We start from the raw sequence: 17,089 nt of genomic DNA on the forward strand, positions 1-17,089 counted from the left end.
TTTCAAATTGTTTTTCTTCTCCCTTTTGTCGGTTCATGTGTTGCGTATATGTAAAGTTTATTCTTAAAAAAAATTAAACAAAAAATAAATGGTAAAATTTTTAAAAAAAATGCGAAAAAATGGAAAAATTTAACGTTTTTGTAAACAAATAGTAGCCAAAAGACTATAAAGGTATTTTTACAAAGATGAATGACATTTTCATACATAAAAATAAATAAAAATCAAAAAGTACAAAGTTTGATGTCATTTTGGTAAATAAAAATACATGTGTTAAAAAATGTCGGGCATATAAAATATATATTTTGCCTAATAATTTTGGTCATGAGAATTAAGATAAGATATATAATCATTGATCACCTTAAATTTTATCTTACTACTAGTACTGTCATGTACGTGTTGTCTGCTTGTACAGTTTGTTTTTTTTAATAAAACAAAAAAAAATTGTAAAATCAAAAAATACGAAAAAATGTAGCATTTTCATAAATAAATATTCACCAAAACGCAACATTTACATCAATTTTACAGGTGTGTAGCCTTTTCGTAAATAAAAAGACATCAAAGGTCAAAAAGTAAATATCGTTTTGGTGAATAAGCAAACATCTAATGACTAAAAAAATAACACCATATAGAATGATTAATTTGCCTAATAATTTTGGCTTGTTATTAATTAAGCTAGGATATAGTCGTAATTTATCTCAAGTTTCATCAACTAATTAAAAGTTAGTTAATTAAGGGGTCTCTACTATAATAAAAAATAACATATCTTAGTAACTCAATTAAAATTGATTTGGTGAAACTACAAACGAAATATCTAACTTACCCTTCAAAACCAAAAAAAAAAAACAAAACAAAACAAAACAAGAATCTCTATGTTTATTTTAAACTTCACGTGTCCATGATTTTCTCCATTTTTTCGTGTCTCATATTAATTTTAAACTTAAATATGTTAAGAATAAAAATACAACAACAACAACAGTAATAATAATAATAATAATAATAATAATAATAATAATAATAATAATAATAATAATAATTCATGTTTTAGTTTCAAAAAAAAATTCATGTTTTAACAACACACAAATTACGTGTGTGGATACGACTAATCAATTTTGAAAAACGGTTACTTAAAAGAACTCGACCATTATTTTTATATTTTTCAATTTATGCTTCATTATTTCTTCCTTATCCTCGATTGTTTGGAATATATAGAAAGGGATTTCTAATTTTTACGCATCGGTTCATTAGAGGGTCACCTTCTAGGCATGCAGCATGACCTATTTGTTCCATATGGTGTCGATGGTAACCATTGAATTAGTCTTTTATGGCGATAGATATTCAATACTATGCAACTACATACGCAAATATAAATTTAAATGAATTGAATAGTTCTTATTTATCACGCACATCTATAACTTGAACGGTAACAACAAATGCATAATTGTGTTCAATCGAGATTATTAATTCACATTCAATTAGCAAATACGCATATAGATGTAATATACCAAATGATCCAAATTGCATGTGCCAAATGTATGAATCCAAACCTCATCCATATATATATGCCAATCCATCTCGCCTTCATGCATCATCAAATTTCACTAGCTACATACAAATTACAATATTTACGCACATCCACACAAAAAAAAAAAAGAATCAAGAATCAGAGTAAATAAAAGGGCAATGCCTAATCCAGTTAATAATTCTATGAAGATAATCACATTGATAATGGGACTAATGGCAGCATCATTTTCTGCAGTGGAGAGTCGTCCAGACACCACTGTGCAATCCCTCATTTGCAACGTAAAGTCGTATGCACCAAATGGCCCTTTTGCCAACAGTGTGGCTTATGTTTTAGCTGATCTAACGAACGTTGCGCCTTCGCAGCCAGGATACAATTACTACACAGTCTCTCCTTTCAAACCCATTGCTTATGGGCATGCAACTTGTAGTGTAAATCTGGGAAATTCGGAGTGCGTCAGTTGCTTGATTGCTGCACGAGGATCTGTGTCTAGTTTCTGTGCTAATCGCATCGGTGGCCAAGTTACTATGGTTGATTGTAGCATGAGGTACGAGAACTATGGGTTCGCGTAGATTCGGCATGACTGGCACGTTGATGTTTCTGTCCTGGCACTGACCCCAGAGACGGTGTTCGTTGACAAATAATGTGTTCCAAAGATGTTTGAGTTGAATTTGAATTCGCATTGTGTTCCTTTTCCTATGTCTGATCATGTACTTTGATCTCATATGGTGCTTTGTTCGTACGTTGTGTTTAATTAGTAGCTCTTCGGGTTATTGTACTGTATTGTATCTCTTTTCTTTGACATTTGAATCATTTGGGCTTAGCTTATAAATGCAGAAGATTGATGAACTTTATTTTCCAATGAATTATATATATTATGTTTGTGCATATCTAGAGTGATTTTTTCTAATCAAACTGGATATAGATAGATATTAGATACATGATTCATGGATTCACGAGCAGGTGATCCTTATGAAAAGCAAGTGGCAATCTCTTGACGATCATATCGACTATGGTAACCAAAAATGGGACCAAAACTAAGATTTGGCTAATTATTTTGCAATGGCAGTGGGTAAGCAAAATGGTGAACTTGGCCTTATTAAAGTGGTATGGGCAGGTTCAAATCGGTGATTAATGAACCATCAGACTTGGCTTGAGAGCGATCCTTTTCGAAGAACTCTTCCCCTTCTAACTGAAGTAGTGATCAGGAAATGAAAACTAATTTATCATATACTATAAATTGTCTGAATTATGAAGTTTGTATATATCTACTACATTAGCTGGGATAATCCAACCAGATAAACCCTTTTCCTCGTAGATTTTCTGCAAAAAGACCGAGCCTTAAGCACATCAAGAATCTCGAAAACCTATCTCTATTTGTGTAATTTCAGCTATCATTTATGTGTTAGCCTCGATTCAGTGATTTCTGCTGTCTTTCTACGTGGAACCAGGGTCGTATGAAATACTTGGTTCCAAGTTTTCGTGTTATATGCGTCCAGGCCTTGATGGATGTTTGCCGGCCCTCGATCATTTCATTTTGTAACCAGAATCATCACAGAATGGAAATGGCATAGAGTTCTCTTTTCTTTTCACCATTTCATCTTGAGATTTCAGAAGAAAATAAAACTGGTTTACCAACAAACAAGGAGAAAACAGCATATGATATACTAATATAACAGTATGTCGCTGGTATTGAATGAGAATCGAACTAGTGCTTTTATCAGAGAGAGGGAGGGGGGTTTCTACGGGGCGTCATGTTCCAAATTCAGTTTCTTGCATGCCTACGCCGCGATTGAGAGTTCAAACTTCCATTTTTCATTTTCACTTTCATTCTCTTCTTTGGATTGTTAAGATCCCAAAATTTCCATAATGACGCAAGAACTTCGGGTATTGTCGTAATAAGACGATCTCGTGAACTTTCTGCAGCCAAACGAGGGCGTTTGTGGGGATTCGGCATTGAGTAGTGCCAAAACATGCCAGGTATTTCGAAGTAGCTTGGTTGACAGAAGAATTTGAATACAAATTAGAAGCAGTCTACGTACGAATGTGTTTTAATAATTATATATGGCTCACCTGGATAGTTGTACGTTGACAGAATTATAATGGTAGATGATATATTCACATGCTTGATATGGTAATATATGCATACAAGCAAGACTAACCAACAAGTACTGTGGCTCAAAAACGATAAGCCACGTGTAGAAAGATCAGCTGAGACATTGAAAAAAAGAACTTACATCGAGCATTCCTGCAAGTACAGTAATTCGAATGGTTCCTTTTCTCATAAACAGTACAAACAGAAAGTGGCGCAAGCTGTAATGCTTCCTAAAATCCATAATCTGTCCAACCGGTTTTCATATCTCATCTTCTCCTCCTTGAGCTCGCTCTGAACTTTCGAGTACAGATGACATGACTCAAGGGCTTCACTGTAATTCTTACTCCTTTGACAGCTAAGTGCTTCTTTCAGCACCAGCAAAGTATTTCTACCGTTGAGATGAGAACCCTCCATGTCCCCTAGTTGCATGCTTAGTTCTGTTAGCTTCAGAGTCGTACTCGTGCCTTCACCTTCAGTTTGAATCAATCTGAACTTCATGGTGAGGATGCATTCCACTACTTGACAAGGAAGAATATCTTTGGCTGGAAGAACAGAGCCGAACCGTATCAAGAAATCCTTTCCTGTTGGCCAATGTTTCTGTCCTCCAATGGTGCTCCAACTGGATAGATTTGCGGATTTCTTGGTTTTATGGTTAACAAGAATCCAACTAAGCCTAATGCCACCTCGGAGTTCTTGCCACAGCTTTCCATCTTTCCTCTCTCTTTCGATTGACTGAACTGGAGGCAGACCGTCGGATAAAGAAATAGTGACTGCATCTGCCTGATCATCATCTCCAGCCGAATATGCTAGAAGATCCATCCGAAATGGGCTATCATAAAACCACCCATTAAAGCCATTTTCATAAGGGATGCCCCAGAGGACTTTAGAACAAATTGTTTTATCTTGATATCTGATATCCACCAAAGACACGAAATCAGAGGGTGAAATATCTTCCACTTCATCCTCATAGCCATAATATTCGGCTTCAGCCCATTCTTGAGGATATTCATAATGGTCATTACAATGAAACTCAAGAACCTCCTTGTTTACTATGAGGGGAAAACAATCAGCATAAAATTTTTTGAATCCACCTATGGACAAGATCAAATTTTTAACGTCGTCTCCATTAGTTGAAGGCCACATAGAAGAGCATACATTTTCCCACAATTTTTCTTCCTTTGAAATAGAGCAGAATGTTGAACAAGAACAGGCTGCACTGGCCAAAGTTGCACCATCAAGACGGCCAAGTATATCGTAGAAAAGATCGCTGTTCAATGAAGTCATACTTTTGATGGATGGGATAGTCATCGTTAGAATTCTCTTACCATCTGAAAGAATAGAAGAAACTATTCATGGATAAATTCCAAAAGCGAGGATGAGAGACAGACACGTGATTACTCGATACCATTATAAAGCTCACAGGATAGTGCATAGGAAACTCAATTTTTTAATATTTTGACGGTTGTAATCCATTGAATGAAACACATCCGTGTCCCATTCGTGAATGCTGTGGCCACTTCAAATATACAAGTCATCAGACCATCAAGCTCGGCTTACACAGTTCAGAGAAGACTACAACAGGGTACTCCACTGACCATATGAAGCCTTTCCCCATTGTCTCTATTTGTTAAACCAAATATCTATAAATCCCCATTCAATTTCCATAATTCACTTTCTTAGAACAGACACTCACGTTGAGTACATTATGGATGGGAACAAATAAAATAAGTTAAAATCTACAGCATCATATTTAGTATTTAGAACATGGAGGCTCAAAAAATTAAGTCTGCAACTTGTTCAGCAGCTTATCCTGGCTAGCACTGTCTTAAGGAGCATCTTCCTACTTAACAATTGCTTTTCCCAGGTCTATTCTTGCATGTGATGAGTGCAGCTAACGAGCCAAAGTTTTGTACAGAACAAAACAGTGCCTAATTAACACCGCATCTCGGAAATCAAATCAGAACGCACCAAACCCACAATAGTAAAACCAACAGAGCCAACAACCCACCAGCAGAAGGCGATATTTTCGCCAATTTGCAAGTTGCAAGACACAAAATTGCATTAATCACCCATCTTCTTAAAACAGAAATTTGGCGATCATAAGCAAAATTCCAAAAATAAGAACAACCCAAGAAACAGAAAAGGCATAAAAGAGTGAAAAAAGATTCAAAGGAAAGAAAACCCACCTCACAAAGTCGCAGAAACGGAATCAGACTCGGGTCCCCAGCCAAGATTCACAGCAAGAACTATAGCTGAGAAATTGGAAATGAAATATTTCAACTCGAAACGTAAATCGAAGGGCCACTTCCAGATTTTTTAAAATATTATCTTGTGGTGTGAATTTCGTTTGTAACCATTGAGTTTCCCAAAAGTGAAAATTTATTACACGGACTAGTAATCTTCTAGAAGGAAAAAAAAATTGGGAGCCGGCGGACGGCTTTTACGATGACGTTTCACCGCATACCCGATTCCAGAGATTGTATTTTAGCGACAAAAAGGTATTTTTTTATTTTCATATTTAAAAATTATATATATAAACTCTATGTTATATTATTACATCTCAATTATTAATATACTAACATAAACGCATATGTATAAAATCATATAATATTTTAATATTGTATGTTACATATAGATGTTATTTTTTAATAATATTTAAATTTTTTTATTTCTAAAATAATATAAAAAATTATTTATCATATTTATAATTGTTAATTGAGAAAAAAATATACAAATAAAATAAATTTTATATATACGAATTGAAAGGGCAATTTCGAAAAAAAATAAGTTAGTGTTCTTCCTCAAAGAAACTCAACTTTTATATATAGTATAGATATATTAATGTGTAGGTACACATGAACGCTTATTTTTAAAAAAAAAATTGAGATTTTACATTTGAACATCTTAAAATCATTTAACACTGATGTGAAATTTCATGATATGTTCGTAAAAATATCAAAAAAAACTTTTTTAAAAAAATAAAGTTAACCGATGCTCATATTACCAATATGTAATTTTTTTTATGACGATGAAACCACACTTGATACCTTCATTGCACACTCGTAAATTCTGAAACTGACATAATCTTGAAACTGATATAATAACCTAAACATAACTCTGAACGTAATGTAAAAGTTTACATGCTTAAATCTATCATATGTGAAATACTAGATATTAATCAAAGTTCTAAAAAACATGAAGCGCGTCGAAGTGTGGAGGTTAAGTTTCAAGCTTAAGCGTAAAAAAATGTTTTTAATTTTTACTATAATTTTAATTATTTTAAAACAAACATTAAATAAAATATTAGATTAACCATAAATATATGATTTAATAGATAATTCAACTTCTAAACTATAAATATACATATTTATAAAAATGTTTTTATTTTAAAAAAATAAATGAAACCTTCCGTTCTAAAAAGTGGTCGCTTAATCGAGCTTAAGTGTATTAAAGTTTAAGCGAGATTAAGCTTCGCTTTTTATAAAATTGATATTAATACTTTGTTCGTCCCGATTATATAGTGTAATTATTTTTTCACACAAATTAAGAAAAATCATTGAAAAAACAAATTATTTATATACTTCTTATTTTATTTTTATTTAATACATTAAAAATGATTGCATAATTTTCAAGATATAGTTAATAGAGATATATTGATAAAAAAAAGTGTAAAAAAAACTATTACTAAATATGTTTGAAAAAAAAATGATTTATATAATCGAGACAAATAAAATAATTGTTTGTGTTATGAATATGAATAGATTCCTATATTTATTTCAAAGTTGGGCGTAGGCACTTATCCACATTCATTTTGTGTTATTGGTAGACACAAACCTTAAAAACTGGTTAGATTTGCCACGTACGTACCACCAAATATTTTATTTTTTCGATGTAACACCTAGTGTCTTACTGTACTTTATTGTTAGATGAGTCATGAGTCTATCCGACAACTCTTTACAATATTTTTTAAAACAAAATTTCCTTTTTTGGCCCATGTTAGAGATATTTTTTTAAAAAAATAGCTTTCTTTGTGACGTATATATTATATAATAATATAGGTTTTAATATATTTAATATTTAAAAATATTAAAATTCCTGTAATTTATCCTTTTCCATTTATCAATTAATTGCAACCTAGTGAAACAAGTTTGATTTACAAGCAGTGGCGGAGCTAGGATTTCTGGTCTACCCGAGCTAAAATTTTAAGTTCCCGAATCCTTTAATATTTTCAATTGAGCTACCCGGGCTATACCAAATTAATCCAAAATTTATATACACAAAAATTTGAAAAAAATTTGGGCTACCCAGGCTAGACAAGTGTGGCTCCGCCCTTGTTTACATGACGTGTTCAAGTTGGTGGAGTATGTGAATGTTTGGTCAGAAATTAGGAATTCGATTCTCGTTATCAACACTTTATTGGACCAGCTTGTCGCACAAAGCTTGCTCAGTGTGGTTTACCTGACTAGCCTAATTTGCAGGGTATTGCGTTAGTGCGAAAGTTTATCCAATGTACATCAAATGGTAGCGGTTGGTAGTTTTCACGTCAAAAAAAATGATTCGGCATGTGTTAGAATAAGTAATTCCCATTTTACACGTCAACATGCATGCTCTGTCTCAAAAGTAGATTATTATAAGTAAAAAAATGTAAAATGTTATATTCTCGGGTGGACGTTTACAAAATATTCGAAAAATAAGATAGAGAAAAATAATTTCAATTGAAAATTAAATATATCTCTCTCTTTGTTTTCAGCACTTCAAAGTATAAGATTATGTTTAGGAGAGTTTCTAAAAAGTATCTTTCAAATTTTTCTTCACAAATTTTTTGAACATTTGTGAAAGAAAAACTAAAAAGTGTTTTCTAAAAGCTATTTCAAATACTACCTAAATAAAAGATATTTTTATAAACTTTTATTCATAGTTGGAGTATCAAACAAAATAATTATCTAATTATAGATTAATTATTGTTTATTTATTGAAGAGAGTTAAGAAAATAATATCTAGCCAGTCATAATTATTAAGAAACATAAGAAAATTGTAAATGTATGATGGAAAAACATAATAATTCGATTTTCGAGTAAGTAGAGTGGGCAAACTCTTGACAAATAGTTAGAAATTCGATCTTCCTATCAACATTTTTTTTTACAAGCATTTAGCACAAGACTTGTTCATATGATTTTTATGACTAATTGATCTGAATACTATTACTTTAGACAGAAGTTTATCCCATATAAACTGAGAAGTTATTTGCATCCAACACCTCTGTAAAATATTAAAAATGCACATTTCTTTCTTGTGAAATTTTAATAGACATCTTGAACTCTGATCTTTTATAAAATTAGCACACTCGCCTCTTCAGATGAATGATTGTTGCGCACGCGCCCCTCATACAATTAGACAAACATTTTGATATTTTTTTGCACCAAAACCCAGGTGAAATATTAAAATACATATTTGACCTATTTAGAATATAGTTTTAAAATCGATTCAACCCATAATACACAATTTTTATTAATATTCAATTATAAATATTTAACAAACATTTTTTATTATTTTTTATTTTTTATTTTAAATGTATTATCATTAAATAATTATTTTTAAAAAAATATTATTACTTTATCTTGCTATCATTATTTTACTAAATTCACTTCGTATTTCTAACTTCTCCGTTAAACATGCATTCATAAATAAGAATTTAAATAATTTGAAGTACCAAAATATTTAACTAAACCGATAAGTTCAAACATATAGCTTTTTCGATTTAGGACTATATATTATTGAACAAAAATTTAAATTTTTCGATAAGATGCATTGCACAATTTGTTATAAATAATAAAAAAATAACATGGTTATATAATTCTAAATAAAAATAATATTCATGACCTTATCATTTTGGTTCAATATTTTGGTATTTTTTTAGACATTTAAATCATAATTTATGAATCATGTTTAATGGATAAGTTGAAAAAACGAAGTAATTTGATAAAATAATGATAACGAGATAAAGTAATAATATTTTTTTAGAAAAAAACATTAATAAAGTTAAAATTTTTGAAAAATATTTTATAATTGGATCTTAATAAGTATTGTGTATTATTATTTAATGCAAATTCTGCAATGCATTTTAAAAAATTTAAAATTTGGTTCAAAAATATAGTAGCCCTAATTTGAAAAGTAATATGCATAAACTTATTATTTTGGTTTAATATTTTGGTACTTTTAGGCGTGTCGAAGCGTGGAAGCCAAGCTTCAAGCTTTTTAAGCTTAAGCGCGATTACTGCGAGATTAAGCGTAAAAAAACATTTTTAATTTAAGATATAATTTTAGTCATCTCAAAAAAATCAAGTGTAATGCATTAATTTTTTGTGAGATTCTAATTCAATTTATTTCATCATTCATTTCATATCATGTGTCATTGAACATAAACTAAATTAATTGGTCTAATTTAAAACATTAGTTGTAAAATCTCTCAATATGTGCTGCATTCACATTATCGCTACACTTAGCCATACAATAATCAATATTATACATTTCTAACATTGTTAATCATCACTCACTAGTAAAAACGCTAATTTATATCTTATTAATCAATTTTGGTTTTTAGAAAAATCACATTTTTTGTGTATTTAATGACACTTGACATGATCAACCTATGTCTAACCGCTTTTTTATCGCTTTTGGCCGAAGCGAAGCATTTTAGAGAAGTTTCAAGCTTAAGCAAGATTAAGTGAAGCTTAATCAAGCTTTTTATAACATTGCTTTTAGGTATTTAAATCTGGTTTATGAATGCATGTTTAATGGAAAAATTGAAAACACGAAGTGAGTATAATAAAATAATGATAGCAAGATAAAGTAATACTCCCTCCGTCTCAATTATATTGTCCATGTTTCTTTGTTTGTTTTCCCAAATATATAGTCATATACAATTAATAATATTTTTTATACTTCTTTACTAATATACCCCTATTAAATACACCTTGAAAATTGTGCAATAATTTTTTAATACATTGAATAGAGATAAAATAGGAAGTTTATATAAAATTTGCTTTCCCAATAAATTTTTCTTAATCTGTGTGAAAATTCAAAGAGGACAATATATATGGGACGGTGGTGTAATATTTTTAAGAAAACAATTAATTATTCATAATACATTTAAATTTAAATTAAAAATAAAATTAATAAACCAAAAATTAGTGCTTGCTAAATATTTTATAATTGGATTTTAATAAAAAAAATGTGTATTATGAGTTGAATAGATTTAAAAATTATATTTCTAGAAGGGTCAAATATGCATTTTTAATATTTCACAAGGGTATTTGGTGCAAAAAAAATATCAAAATGTTTGTCCAGTTGCATTAGGAGCGCGTGTACAACAATCACTTAATCTGAAGGAGCGAGTATGCTAATTTTATAAAAAAATTAGAATTGAAAATGCTTATTAAAATTTCACAAGAAAGAATTATTCATTTTCAATATTTAATAAGTATATTTGATGCAAATAACTCATAGACCAAGTGATAACATTTGCCCGTCAATGCATCATTTAAAAAAATAAAAATCCATTGGGTGATTTTTCCGATTAATTTTATAACCTTCAGATGACGTGGCAATCTACCAACCGAATATTAATTATAAAGTAATAACCAAAGCTACCTACCAATGGTTTTGTGGGCCATCGTTGTGTCGAGAATTAATTCGTCCGAAAATTGTAATTATTCAAATTACAGTAGACGATGAACATAAGTTAAAATTGTAATTATATTTTTTTACTTCAATATATTTTGAGTTTTAGTGTTGTAGCTTGTTAAATTTTGAATTTAATCTAATAATATGAATTTTTTTATTATTTTTAAGTTCCAAACCATGGGTGTAAATTCGGATGGATCGGTTGGATTCTGGTCGGTTGACGAAAATATTATTTAGAAATTTATCAACCGGAACCTGAACCAAGCCGAAAATGGTCGACCCGAACGCGGCTAACCCGACTAACCCGATTAACCCGAATCAATTCGATTTTACTTTTAATTTTTTTAACAAAATAATTAAATAAAAATTCAAAACATCCAATAATAATAATAATATTTTGATTAATCATATAATAACAAAATCAAGCTCATATATATTTTAAATAATATTTGGCTGAGCTTATAAGCTCTACAAAACAGCTAAGTTGTTTTGGAGTTTATAAGCTCTTAAAATTTGTTTGATAAATTTTTTTTCAAACAACTTATAAGCTGTCAAAATAAATTGTTTGAAAGCTTACAAGATGTTTTTAAAAAATTTAGGGTGATCTTATTTTTTTTAAAAAAAAAATCTTATTTTAACATTCCATCTCTTCAAAATATCCTTAAATATTATCGTAAATCATCATCATATCCTTCTTTCACTAAATATTAAATGTTATTTTTTAAAAAAATCTAAATAACATAAAATTTTCTAAATTAAAGTATTAAAATAATTTTATTTTTTTAATATAAGTTTATTCTAAAATTATTTTCGTATATATATAACTCATTACATTATCTTCATAACATTATTCACATTTTAATAATTTTGACAATAAAAAGATGTTACAATATCAAACATATCAACATCTTAAGTTGTTTTAAATAAGTTTACCCAAACATTTAACATCTTATTTTTAAAGTAAGTTCTAAGTGTTTATAAGCTCATAAAACAGCTTTTAAGCTCTAGGTGCTTATAAGCTATTTTTAATGAGTTTAACTATTAACTACAAAAAATAAAAAATTATTTTTAAATAACAAAATTTTACAAAATAAAAATTAATTAACAAAAATATATTATATCAATAAACAATAAATTTTTTTTTCAATCATAAAACATATAAACATGTAGCAAATCTTTCATCATCATAATAATAATAATAATAATAATAATAATAATAATAATAAGAACAACAACAACAAGTTTCGATTCATCTCGGGTTGATTCGAATCCAACTCGAACCTGATTTTTTTTTTTGGGCTAGCCTTCGGGTCAATCCGATTCGAGCCAAACCTAAATATTTTAACCCGATATTTTTTGAATTGACTCGTATCCATGTTATTATATGAAATTCAACGTTGACAAACTATAGTATTAAAACCCAAATAAGTAGGGATGTAAATGAGCCGAACAATTCGCGAGCTGTTCGGGTCTCGGCTCGTTAAAAGCTCGTTCGAGCTCGTTTAATAAGGCTCGTTAAGGCAAACGAACCAAGCTCGATTTTTTAAGTTTAATTGGTTTTTGCTCGGGACTAGAAAACATTTAAGTTTGAGGGAATTTGATAAGTGCATTTTGTGCACTTAATTTGTATTGATATTATTGGATAATTGTTTGGTTTCGGGCGAAATTACGTGGAATTTGCTGTTGTTTGTGTTGGATGTTAGGAAATAAAGTAAATACTGAATTTATGATGGATGGAGTCAAGAAAGAGGTAAAACGAGCGAAGACGGTCCAAGATTTTGAAGGAAGAATGAAGAAGGACTTGAGACCTATTCGCGCCCGTGCCAGACATCACCCGCTCCCGCGCGTGTTCGAGAATTTTGAATTGTCGAGACAAAAGTTTATGTGCGGTCGCGTGACTTGGGATGTGCGCCCGCGCATCGCGAGATTTCTGCCGAAGTGTTTTTGCAATTATGGAAACTTTGAGATATCTTTGAGTTTATTTTGGACGATTCTTGGGGAGTATAAAAGGGAGTTTTTCAGACCTAATAGAGATCATCTAGCCGCCATACACACAACACTTTTGAGAGCATTATTTGGTGAGATTTTGGATCGTGAATTGAAGATTGCTTGGAACGAAGACGGAGATTTTCAACCGGACACGGAAGAAAGACTACGACTTTGTTACTTCTTCTTTATTTTCTTTTAGTTGTTGAATTATGTTTGAAACATTAAACATGATTTTGGTTTTTAAGTCTAAAGGTTGATGTAGCCTGGTCAAGACGTGTTTATGAATTGTTGATTTTATTGAATTTAGTTCTTCTAAATTAATTGTGATTCTAGTTTTGAAAGTATTTTCAATTTATTGGCCATAAATTGATTTGTTATATTTATTTAGAATCCGGCACTCGGGAGAGGGGATTTAGAATAGGATCGATAGAATTCACACTATTAATTGTTTATATGTCTCGGGAGAGCTTATAACTTTAATAGAGCCTAGAAAGAACATTTTTTTACACATATCATTACAAATAGATTCTTAATAGGGATATTGGAATTTATCTGTAATTGATACACTCTATTTGATACACGGGAGAGCGAAATAGTATAATCTATGTGTTCTTGGTTATTAATTGAAATGAACTCATGAAAATAGATTAATTAGGAATGAAGATTTTCGAGACCAGGTGAAATCAAAACCTCTAGACTATTTCTCTTTTATTGATAATATCTTAAGGATTGTGTGTGTGCGCGCTTTACAAACTTCATTATTTATTTAAATTGTCAGCAAATATCTAAAGTTGAATTTTCTAAATAAAATTAAGACTATTTTAATTACAAGTATTGAATATTTTCAATTTACTCTTTGTGGGAACGATACTTGATTCATCACTTTATTAAAACTTGACACTCGTACGCTTATGAGTATTTTTCACAACATACAGCTAAGATCGCTGAGCTTTATGAAAATGTTAAGAAGAAAATGGAATCTGCTCATATCAGTGATTAATTGATAGCCTTTAGTTTTGAAATGACTTTAGGCCCTTTTTTTTTTTTAGTTGGATGCATGTATTTGTTACATGCAAAATTTGATGATGGAAGAATGTACCAGACTTGAAATTCTATGCTATGTGTTGAATGAATGAATACTACTATTTTTTTAATCTCTAATGTTTGGTTATATGTTTTTGAAGCAACCAAAGTAATAAAATAACCAATTTTTTTGACAGAGTTTCCTCGTAAATATCATAAAACCTCAAAATTACAACAATAGATATTAGCTAGCACAAAAAATGTATCCCGTAAATATCATAAAACCTCAAAATTACAACAGATATTAGCTAGCACAAAAAATGTATCCATCAATTGACATAAAAAATATCTATCAAATGTATCCAAAAGCAAACATCACAATCTCCTTCAAAATAAATGTACATATCCAAAATCAAACATCACCAAAATCTTGGATACAATAAATTCATACCGTGTGACAAAATATTGTGCTAGATTCCTAGATTCATATATCAGTTCTTTATTGAAGAATTTGAATTCGATCTTGTACTTCTTTTGGTGCTGGAGTAGCCCTTATATCAACCTGGTCTGAAGTGATCCTTGAATATTCTCGGATTGGAACTGACTGGCTTTGCTTCCTTTGATTAGCAACACATTCTCTTAGTTTCGAAATAGTGGTGAAGTTTTTTTCCCTCTTTCACGAACACAGGGCTCTGCATGACCTGTAAAATAGATCATACAAATTCACTGGTTTAGGAATAGACAAACAAAAATTATAGACATATAGCTACATAACAGAAATGAAATTCATATTGACCTGTGAGGCTGGCCTTTGGACCTGTGTTGATACATTCAATAGAAATGAAATTCATATTAATAATCTCAATGTGTTGATACATGGTAGCGCTTATTCGTGTCACGTCCAAATTAACCCAACTCAGATAAATAAAATGTAGTAGCGAGAGTAGAGATCGTTCCCACGAAAAAGGTAAAATTTATTGTATTCTTAAAAATAATGAAAGTAAATAAAAGGGGATTTTTGAATTTGAAATTAACTTTTAAAAATTATAATCAAATAGAATCAAATTTTATTAACTATCATGCAAGATTAAACTTATAGAGAAACAATTAATTAAACAAACATTGGTATCGGTCGACTATGCCCTTGAAATTTATTCACTCGATCATCGATTCTCTAAAAATAATTAATTCACATTTGAATATTCATCATTGAAAATTTAATTTTCTATCTCACCTTAATCTTAGTTAATTAGACACAAGTGTTCTAAATTAACCCTTACCAATAAATCAACCAAGATGCAAGTGATCAAGATTTAAATCTAAAGTAGCATTCAAACTAGTGAAATTGATGAATCTAGACAATACAAACACAAGCGATTATATTTAATCTACTCAATCGTTGTTCCTACGAATTAATAAATTCAAAAGCAGAAAATATTAACCATACTTGCTTCGCAAATTAGAGAGATCAAATAATTACGGATTCGATATCTAATTTTGCCTTAGATTGTATGAAAAATCATTAGGTGATCAAGCTAATAATCAACACACAAACATAACAAATAAATCGGAACAACTCTTTATACTCAAATAACAAATCAAATGATGAACGTGTATCAAAATATCACGAGAAAAATAAAACTTCAAAGATTCGTCTTCCTCAACCAAGAATTAAAATTTAACCACTAAAATTCATGAAATCTCTAGAAAAATTCAAGAAAAAAATTAAATCTAAGAACAACAAATAAAACCTAGCCACTAAAGAATTCTTCTCTGCGTTCTCCCGTCCAAAAAAAAACTCAGATTTTTGTCCCCCATTAGTGTTATATGTTGCCCAATATAAAAAGACCCAATGAAATGACCCTAACTACTCGCTACTACACTATAATTAAAATAAAGGAAAATTACGGATTTTTAAAAATTTTGCCATGACCTATTTGTAAAACAAATAAGCCATCAAGACTCAAACAACAATTTAAATAAGGAAAGAAAATTGACTTCAAAACTTAAGTGCGTTAAACATAAACATGCAATCCTAGTAACCACCTCCCGGTTACAGCATAAAGTAAACTAAAGCATTTAAAATTAATTCCAACGATAATCATAAACTTGCAAAAGCGGAAAACGTACTTCAAAACATAAGCTGTAGCACAGGAAATGCACATCCTGGCTATAAATACTACAAGATCTCAAATAATACTTCATTATTACAAATTCGATAACTGTGCGGAAAAACATAAACTAAAAGGAAGCAACGGTCACTGGGCCTTGCACTACCGATGGCCTCATCCCAGTAGATCACGCCCCTCCGTCTCCTCCACAAAATCCTCACCTGCAAACATTCAAGCATAGTGAGTCTAAAGACTCAACAAGCATAACTAGGATAATAACAAGGGTTTAAAATACGTGATTCAAAAACTCAACTTAAACTGTAATATGCATGAAACTAGAAAGATATAGAAATCATGCATTAATGAACTCACACTATGATCAACTTTAACTTTCATAACATTCAACTTAGACTCATGCATAACTGAAAGACTGACATATATGCAAAACGAGTCAACTAAAATTGTGAAACTTTAACTTTTAAACTTTTCTTTACTTTTTCCTCTTAGAAATCCGATCCCTGATTTGTGACCCTCTGTTTCGATTATGATCATGACTGCAGTGCACTATGCCGGCAAGACGACGAGATTTCTCCCGACGAACTTAACCCCTCTATGGCAAGGAGACCGAGATGCCTCCCGATCCCACATTGCCCCTCTGTGGCAAGGGTA

At 30.5% G+C, this 17,089-nt stretch overlaps 2 protein-coding genes across 2 annotated transcripts; one reads left to right on the top strand and one right to left on the bottom strand.

The window, feature by feature from the left end:
• The first annotated feature begins 1,680 nt into the window (after positions 1-1,680).
• LOC140878645 (antifungal protein ginkbilobin-like protein) lies at positions 1,681-2,091 on the top strand. Its single transcript, XM_073282260.1, has one exon. It carries the CDS (start codon positions 1,681-1,683, stop codon positions 2,089-2,091), a length of 411 nt encoding a protein of 136 aa, XP_073138361.1.
• A 1,533-nt stretch (positions 2,092-3,624) lies between these two features.
• On the bottom strand, positions 3,625-5,938 carry LOC140884048 (F-box protein At2g27310-like). Its single transcript, XM_073290713.1, has 2 exons — positions 5,801-5,938; positions 3,625-4,942 (listed from the first exon to the last, which is right to left on the bottom strand). The coding sequence occupies exon 2, from the start codon at positions 4,920-4,922 to the stop codon at positions 3,801-3,803; it is 1,122 nt and encodes a 373-aa protein (XP_073146814.1). The 5' UTR covers positions 4,923-4,942; positions 5,801-5,938; the 3' UTR covers positions 3,625-3,800.
• Between the last annotated feature and the right edge of the window lie 11,151 nt (positions 5,939-17,089).

This window comes from Henckelia pumila, chromosome 2 (assembly GCF_033568475.1).
Source record: "Henckelia pumila isolate YLH828 chromosome 2, ASM3356847v2, whole genome shotgun sequence".
NCBI classification, from domain to species: domain Eukaryota; kingdom Viridiplantae; phylum Streptophyta; class Magnoliopsida; order Lamiales; family Gesneriaceae; genus Henckelia; species Henckelia pumila.